Here is a 9324-nt window from a genome sequence, read left to right as displayed (position 1 = left end):
TGTGATTAAAGTTGTGAATTTGAGCTAAAGCACATGGCTAGGTTTGGGAAAAAGATCATGGTGTGTGTTGCGTTATGTACATTTATGTTTTAAGTTAAAATAAGATACGCAGAGCTTCCCATCCACCCAGATTCACCAGAATGTGATATGTCAAAACAAACGTGATCCAGAAAAAAAAACCATGTTTTCCTTAAAAAGTAATTGACACTACAGTTTCACTGTGTGGCAACGTGATCTTTCTGAACCTGATGTAGTGCGTAAACCACTAGTTCGACACTAGCTCGTTGTTACTTATAATTCATGAAGGACTTGACACAAGCTTTATAAAACCACTGGTGAATTCAAGAAAATATTAAAAGTGTTGGCAGTTCGAAACACACGTAGCACAACACAGTGCAAAGACATCCAGCGTACAAACACAAAACAGCACAAATTAGATTCTTCTCAGTTTTTTTTATTTCTCTTGATTCAACTAACATCTTTCTCTGAGACAGAATTGCTGTGGCAAATAAACAATCTTAAGAGTCACATGCATAAAATGTGAATCACATGAGGCTGGGGGATGACAGTGGAGATGAGGAAAAGAGAGGACTGTGCCTTAGGTGTGTATTGTGCCTTAGAGAAGCCCCTCAGAGGGTAACGCTCATTAACTGACATTAAATACTGAATAACCTGCACTGCTAAAGTTGATGTATAGGTACGTTGGTTCTAGAAGACAAATTCTTTGTGAGTATTAGATATTGCTTGATACGTTCATCTGTTGAAGCCAGAACATTTTTAAATTAGAGGTTGGACAAAGTTGTAACAACATCACTTTCGAGGTGAAGCCCTTTTGAATTGTTCTGCTGCTTGAGGACACACCAGAGAGTGACATCACAGAATCAACCACATGCTGACCTGTATGCCACTTGACAAGAGCAACGTTTAGAAGATGAGAGCGGGAATTTGGTTTTATTTGAAAAGTAAATGATATACAACATATTCAATTACAGGAAAGTGTTCAAATGTAGTCCTTTACACGCTTGTGTTTTTCTATTTTGGACTTTTAATTTGTTTCAGTGCTAAAGCATTTCAGGTGGATTCATTCTTTTAGATTAAAAGCCAATAACGACCAATCAAGAAGATCAACAGCAATGCTATAGAAGAGGTGTGTCTGCCTGTTGGTAGCCTATAATTGTATGATAACTAAAGTGTACACTAAACTGTTATGTGTGCATGCTTTTTTTTTTAGAGAACAGTTTGAAATAATACCGTTTTAAGGGCAAACACTGCTATGGTTCAATTGCACATCCACACCTGAAATAAATACATAAATAAATATATTAAATTTGATTTTTAATAAATAATGGGAGGCGAGTTGAGGCGTAGAACAAATCCGAAGATAGTTTGCGATCTCCACGACCGAGCCCTGTGCAGTGTAATATCATGCAGTTGATGAAAACAAGCCAGTCGAATGAAAGATACAATACAGCCATTGTCTGAATGTGTATCTTATCGTATTCCAAGTGAAATATGTAATAACACGGTTTCCCCGGCTGATGAGCCCGAGAGGCTGTAATGTCTTTGTAAGTTTTCATACTGCAGCAGTGTATTTTGGGTTGTGTGTGTTGAAAAGGGGGGGCGGGGAGGAGGGGGTGCACAGAGATAATCTGGCATCAGTACAGAGGCTCAGTGTTTGAATTATCTCCAGCTACTTCTGCTGGGCAATGTTAGATAAGAACCACCGCTGTGTATTGCACTAGACGGATGATTTATCAAGTAGAGGAGAGATTCTATTATACGAGGTGTAGAATAACTTTGTTACAGTGTTACAACCGTACAGCACCATGGCTGCTGATGTGTATCATTAGAGGTGTGGTGATGCCCTCTGTGATCCAGTTAATGTACAACAGATGGATACTAATGCCAAAAAACAAACAAACGAGACATCAATCCGCAATACTGAAGATGGCGTGTCAACACTGCTACCAGATCATTAGCATAAATAAGATTTACTTCTGTTGTGCTTTTCATTGGCCTACTGTCAACTGAGACATTCTCATTTCATACGTGTAAGCCAAAGATTTGACCTAAAACAGAACATTTGGGGCCATGCATAAATTACTTCAATCTACCCTTCATAACACACACCAGCACCAGCTGTTCGGAGGTGAGCTGTATTAAAATGTCAGCAGATGTGGCCTGAGCATCTAGATTTGAGACTGTCCTCTCCCCCAAAAAACAACCCCATATGTCATTTGTGCAGCAGCTTATGACTACCCATTTTTATTTTTTTATGTTAGGCAGCGCTCTCTAGTGGCCAAAGTAGTTATGGTGGAAGCCAAGATGGAAGTGATGTTACAGAGTGTAAAAACGAAGGTGGAAGTGAGTATAAAGAATGACAAGGTCCACGTAGAGTTGGTGGGACGGGTGGGGGTTGGGTCAAATGAACATAAGGACTTTGTCACAGGAGACCACTGTTCATGTCCTCAGTGAAACCAGAAGTCATTGTTGTTATTTTAGGTTATTTGTGTAGTTATGTGTATTTTTTAGGGTAATTATTTTGTGTAATTAAGTCCCACTCAAACATTTGTTTTTTTATGACCCCAAAAATGTCTGACCTTGACTATATTGACCTGGATCTGTACAAGTTTTTCACTAGTGAGGAGTTTCCACATTCCTCTACTTAATGGGGAGATCTCTGTGTGCACTTCCCTAAATCTGAGATTCAAGCATATGCCTGGTGCGCTGGATACGGAACAGTACGTCACTGCTTCAAAGAGCCAATCAAAGCCGTAAAAGAACCTGAAAGCTCCAGCGCAGAGCAGACTTGTCATAACAGAGATCAAAAACAGAGTAGATGTGCTTTTAGCCCCTTCTCAAAGTTTTCTTCTTTACTTTCTTTACCTTTTATGTAGGAAAACCGTGTTAAAAAATATATTAATCATAGCGGACTATTTTTACATCCTATAAAACGTTGTGTGGAGGGGTGCTTTAATTTCAGCACCTCAGGCAAGTAACTACCGTAACTACTGTAAGAGCTTCACATCCAGCAGTAGTTATGTTGTGGAATACTATCTCTTCCTAAGCCTAACCATGTACTCTTGTTTCCTCAACTTAACCAAGTAGTTATGTTGCCTAAACCTAACCAAACTGGGAATATTCCACAGTTAACCATGTTTAAAACAGCAACTGTTTTGGTATAAGAATGTGTTAATCTCCTGCAACAAGTAGGGACTAATTTGAGTTGTAGAGGGAACAAATGACATAGGTGGGGGTATGGTTTGGAGGATGTGTTGCTAAATATAATTTTTTGGAAATTCTGTCTTCTTCACATTGCAGTTAAGTGTATTCTTAGAGAGAGGAGAGGGACTGACAGTAGAAACTGAGTTCTTGGGCTTTGATGCTGTTTCATCCTGTTCTCTTTTTACAATAAAACACAGCAAACCCTTGTTAACCAGTGGCTCATGGACATATGAGTGTGCATAGACAAGGGGAAATATTAGCTCTCTAAAGTGACACACTTTTTCCTCTGCAATGTCAAAAATGACACTTTATATGAAAGCTTACATGGCAATTAGGTCAGCATTTTTGAGTCTACTGAAGTTTTTGTCTAAGCATTATGAATGTGTCACAAACTGGAGTTCCTATTACCAAATGAAATTGGTGATGTGCTATTACTCTTTCCATGTGTTGAACCAAGAGTGAACCTGTGCCTTGTCGTGTGTGTGAGGAATTTACCAGGGGGGGAAGAGAAGAGACTTAGTTTTTTGTTTTTTTGTTTTTTACATATAAATACAGTAATTACAATGCTTTTGTCAAAATTTGTCATCAATCCTGATTGTTCTCATGTTGAATTACTATTTACACATGTTGCCACAAAGGAACATCATTTGTGTATTTTTTAAGTGCTAAGAAGTGTTTGGATTTTGATGTTCACATGTACGTTTCAGCTCCCGAGCACAACAAGGGGTACATTTCAAACAGCGGTGTCTCTTCAAGTGTACGGAGGTGGCTTAAATGTATAATGACACCATAAAATGAACAATGATAACCCAAGATTAAATGTAGGTAAGAGTCAGTAGTATTGAACTAGCAAGTCAAGTGCTTGTGAAACACCCAAACCGATTAAATTAAATAAAGCAAACATTTCATAGTTATCAAAAGAACATTCCTTCCCTTTCTATGTTTGTGTTTGCTCAAAGGAAAATCCACATGAGACGTAATTGTCCTTGGAGTCGTGTTGTTATCCAGGCTGATGATGTAGTCCTTGAATCCAAGAGGGACTTCTCTCTTGAACTATGTGCAGATGCAGACAATGTGTGTTTTTATTTTTCCTTAGTTTTTTTTTTTTTTTTGAGGTGAAGGATATTCTTTAACCTGCTTGTTTGGTTGACTCCGCTGGCTGTATGCTTGTCATATTGTGCTGTCTCTTTTGTTAGGTTGTCCTCAGCGGGCCGTCGTACCGTGAAGGTGCAGGTCACGTCAATCAACACCAACGATGTCAGGCGTTCCTTTATGTCGTCTCCTCTGCACTTCCCTGACGAATAACTGCCGCCTCTTACTCATCTGTGCTTTAATATGGTACATTTGTACTGTTTTAGTCCATATTTTAAAAATGTCAGATTCAGTCAAGAGGATTAAATCCCCCTTCAAAGGCCCCCATTTCCTTTTTTTCCTCCTAATGATTAAGACATGAGCGCTGGTTGCACTTATCGAGAGACTCAGCCGTTTTCTTCCTCCACGGGTCCAAGGCCAACCACCTGCAACAGAAAGGATTAAGATATGGTGAGAAAGAGCGTTAAGCCTTAATTAAGTTAATTGAACCTGTTTATTTCATAGGTGACATTTAATAATGGCCAACAGCTGCTATAATTGTGCCCTAACAGAAAGCACATTAAAAAATGGATGCACAATTAAATAGGACGTATTAAAAACACCTGCTCTTTTTGAGACCTGCTGAAAATGATCATTACATTTCCCCTTCCGAAGGAAATGTTGATGGAGCAAAGAGGGGGTAGAGGATCTCTGTAATATAAAGCTCCCCTCCCCCTCCCCTCTGCCCCCCTTAAACATCAAAACATATTTAAGAGGCTGCAGTGGGCTCTGTTTGAACACTAGAATGGAGATATTGGCGTTATACAAAACTACCTAAGGGATCCATTTGTACCAAGCATTTCACATTTAGCTTGTCAGGAAGGGAGATAAATAACAATTTGAGTTTGAATAAATTGTGGCAAGAAAAAACTGGCATGGGCATTTTCAAAAGGATCCCTTGATGTCTCCCCAAAAATATCTGAATGGCAATGGGTTTTATGGGTACCCAAGAGTCTCCCCTTTCCAGCCCACTGCAGATTTTCTCATGCAATCCAAATGTTATTTTGCCTATTGTATTTGAATATTTCTGCAAACTGAGGTAACTAAATACCATAATTGCATACATAGTGTATGATCAATTGGGCCCTTACACACACAAACTTTCAAAATTAGATGAGGCACCTAACCAAAACAGATGTATTTAAACTTTACATTTATGACTAAGCTGCATTTTAAATTCATCTTCAGGTGCCTAGCTTTCAGATAATGTAAACCACTTCTTGGTGGCAACTACTGCTGACCTGCTAACTCCCCCTAAAAACCCCCAGCGGGGTGATGGTTCATGATGTTCGTGATGAGCGGGTAACAGAGTGTGTATTTATTTATAACACATCCGCCAGATTGTGTTGTGAAGGTATATGTATCTTATTCCTTTGAAATGGACTAGAACCACCACTGTGTATAATTTATTTATTTATTTAAGTATAAAGCATATTATTTACCGTGGTTTGAGGAGACGTGATCAAATCTCCACATTGGGGTCTGTGAATCCCTTTTTACCCTCGTTCACAAGGACAGGTTTCTCCGTTCTCGTGTGCCAAACGAGTATCTGGTGAGAAATCCACAACACAAACAGCAGCAACATTAGTAACATGCTTCTTCCTTAATGCACTCATTCAGTCTGCTCTCCCTTTCAGCCCCCACTCTGCCTCATGTTCTTCAAAATAGTCCAACGGTACACACACCACCACGGGGCCCGTCTGTGTAAAGAACTACTTGAGCATGAACCTTGCATTAGAAGGAAGTGAAGAGGGACCAGAGAGGACACAGTCCTCTCAGCTTGGCCTGTAAAAAGTCCTGTTCTGCCCATAGGATAATGGCTAGCCTCACATGACAGCCAGTTGAAGACGTTTCAACATAGCATATATATATATATGAGCTTTTGCAGTTCTTTGCACAGTTCTTCTAGGTACGATATCAAGCCTTCAGACTGGGTTCATTTGGCCCCAGAGAACGGACAAACATCCAGGAAAAGGATGGCAAGGGAAACAGGGGAGGGGAGAAAAAAAGTGTCAAGCTCATTTACTCCACTCTTCTCTCTGTCGGAACGCTCCTTCCTTTCATCTCGCCGTGGCGGCTCCCATGAATTATGCATAAGGCGTGTCTGAGATGTGCCAGGAGCCCACTCCCACTTTGCTCAGGTGTAGGGGGAGGTTAATAGTCACGCTTCCATCTGAAGTGGTAGATTATAAGAAAAAGAGATGCCCGTGCACGACTTTCCATTCCTTTCTCCCTCTTTCCCTCCCGCCCTTCTGTCCGTCCCCGCGCTCATCTGTAATCAGTGTGACGTCCCTACCTCCCCGTTCATCCCAACTCCAATTCCGCTCTCTCAGCCGTTCCCTGAATCCCCTCTTTTCATTTACCCCTCTGAATGGCTGGGGGAGAGCAGGAGAAAAAGCTGGCTGAAAGTATCACGCTCTCCCTGCCTGTTGCCTCTCTCTCTCTCTCTCTCTCTCTCTCTCTCTCGCTCTCTCTCTCTCTTTGTGTGTGTGTGCATGTGTGTGTGTAGGGGTGATTGGGTTGTGGATCCTGGCTAGCTAAAGCCCTCTGGCTGACTCCTCTTTGCCCAAAGAGAGGCTTAGTGATGTGACCCAGACCAAGGGCCGTAAGCAGGAATGGTGGAGTGGGCATGGAGGAAAACACTGCTGCTGTTGCTGCTGCTGCCCTCAAGCCTGTTAATGAAATGTGTGTGTGTGCAGGAGTGATTGTGGGCAGTGTGAGAAATATAATCAATGATTACAGACTTTTAAGCAACAACTTTAGATTGATTTACTTTGTAACCATTAGTTTCATTGTTATGCTCTTCATCTTTGTCAAGAAATATAAAATTGTGTTGCCTTGAATAATGTTGAAGACAAAAATTGGGGAGGATGGCAAAGTGTTTTCGAGTACATTTGAAGCATCATATGACCTGTATTCCTGATTGATGATCAGTGAAAAATCAGCTCATTTGTTGCTAACAAACACCAATCGTGTGATACTATAAACTTTCTTCTTATCTTTAACAAGATCTGTGATTCAGTGTCCTTTTGATTGTCTTTTACAGAAATATTTAGTTGTTTTGGAAAATGCACTTTGCTTTCTTGCAGAAAGTTTGATCAGAAGATTGGTACTATTCTCATATCCGTCTGCTATAAATACAAAGCTACAGTAGCTGTCGAGACGTAACAGATTCGGCCTACCAGCACCTCTACAGTTTATATAACTCTTGGCAAGAAGGCAAGAAAGCAAATAGGCATAATTTCTCAAATTATGAACTATAATGGTTATGCCCTACATTATAAGAGAGCCACATTGTGTATAACTGTTGAAAGAAGTTTCTCTTTCTCTCTTTATTAATTTGTTTGTGGGAAGCTTCACACGTCCTCATTGTGTTTTTGCTAAGGAGTAGTACTGCACTGCGTTAAGACAGTGGGCTTGTTGTTATTTGTAAGTCTGTTGGTTGTAAGTTATTACATAACTTATGAAAACCTAATAATTCTCTCTGTTGCTAAGGGTGATATTTAGTGTAGGGGAGGGAACACTGAAACAATAGATTGTTGTTTCTCTCCAATTTCCTCAGAATTTTAATTACTGGAAAATATATATTTTACCAAGATGGTTCAGCACACAGATATTGCTTTTTAAGGTTATATCATTAGTATGCTACAGCCAGTGCGGCTTTTCACCTCTGCCCCACTTCATTTCAAAGTAAAATGTTGTACTTTTTTACTCCGCTACACATATTTTACAGCCATTGTTACTTGTTACCTCGCAGATACAGATATTTCATTCAGAACAGATATGGCAAGCTTACAAATACAATGTATTATTAAAGCTGAACCAGTTGTTCCCAAGCTGTTTGGCTCATGACCTCTCACAAAAAGCGGTGTGTAGTTGTGGCTCCTTTTTGTTAGCACATCCATTAAAGAGACACAACCCTCTCAGATGGTTTGATCTAAAGAACTCAGGCCAAAACAAATTCTCCAATATTTCACAAAAAAATAAAATTAGAGCAAAGCTGAAAATGGAGCTCACAATCCCCCAAATGTATCTTCTGACCCTTCAGAGGAAGCTGACCTCCAAGGTTGGAAACCTTGTTTCCAATAGATTATGACCATACAAAAAGCAAAAAAACTAATTACACACCAATGTATCAGAATTATCCTAATGGAGAATGTCTAGGGTACATTTTCCAGATTATACTTGAATTTAGAAAGCAGGACATGAACTTGTGAAGGAGGACTTTTGCATGAATAATTGGTATTTTTATTTTTTAATTCTTTACCCACCTCTCCAGGAGGTTTGATTCCTTCAAAACCAGTTTTTACCATCCTCACAAACAATTAAGAAAATACCTTCACTTCTAACAGCTCAAGTCGAGCTGCTTAAGGGCAGTAAACATTGAAAAAGGGGGATTACCTTAGTGCAATTGGCTGCTTTAGGCTCCAGGTCGTTGAGTGTGACAAGTTCCCGGAGCAAACTACTCTCCTGGTAGCCTCCTTTCACCCCGCGAAGCTTGAAATATGCCTGCGGCTTGAAGAGGATCAGCCTCAGGTTGATGGCAAAGCCAGCCATGTCGATGGCAAAGGGCCGATGGGGGTCGAACACCGTCTTCCAACCGTAGACCTTTCCAGCTGCATTGACCTTGGGGGACTCGTACCGCAAGCCTCCCACAAAGGCCACAGGCCACACTGAGACTTTCCTGGTCGATCTCATCTAGCGAGAGGAGAGTCAAGAAAGAGAAATGTAGGAAGGAAGACAGCGAATTAGTCATCTGAAAAAGCATACATGACAGTGAGACACAGTATTTGAGCATCAGCTGCCAGCGTTACAGCAGAGCGTGGACGGAGGGTTTTTAGAGCTGCCGCTATTATTCATTCTGAGAGATGGTGAATATTGACCAAGCCATTGTGCCGTATGCAGCTGACACACTGTTAGATGAAAGCAGATCACACACGTTGTTCAACAGCTGCCCTACAATGAGAT

At 40.5% G+C, this 9324-nt stretch overlaps 1 protein-coding gene across 2 annotated transcripts in view; it reads right to left on the bottom strand.

The window, feature by feature from the left end:
* Positions 1–1198: 1198 nt before the first annotated feature.
* The window catches only part of LOC131969601 (galactosylgalactosylxylosylprotein 3-beta-glucuronosyltransferase 1), a 92928-nt gene continuing 84802 nt past the window's right edge, over positions 1199–9324 (bottom strand). For both annotated transcript variants that reach the window (XM_059330685.1, XM_059330686.1), the window contains 3 exons: positions 8758–9054; positions 5799–5905; positions 1199–4742 (listed from right to left, as the gene is read on the bottom strand). In XM_059330685.1, the coding sequence (XP_059186668.1) occupies positions 5819–5905; positions 8758–9054 (384 nt within the window). In that variant the 3' untranslated portion in view covers positions 1199–4742; positions 5799–5818. The remainder of the gene's footprint in view (positions 4743–5798; positions 5906–8757; positions 9055–9324) is intronic.

The sequence above is a fragment of the Centropristis striata genome, chromosome 4 (genome assembly GCF_030273125.1).
Source record: "Centropristis striata isolate RG_2023a ecotype Rhode Island chromosome 4, C.striata_1.0, whole genome shotgun sequence".
Taxonomy (NCBI): domain Eukaryota; kingdom Metazoa; phylum Chordata; class Actinopteri; order Perciformes; family Serranidae; genus Centropristis; species Centropristis striata.
The sequence above is the reverse complement of the archived record's forward strand: the minus strand, read 5'-3'. Positions and strand labels throughout refer to the sequence as shown.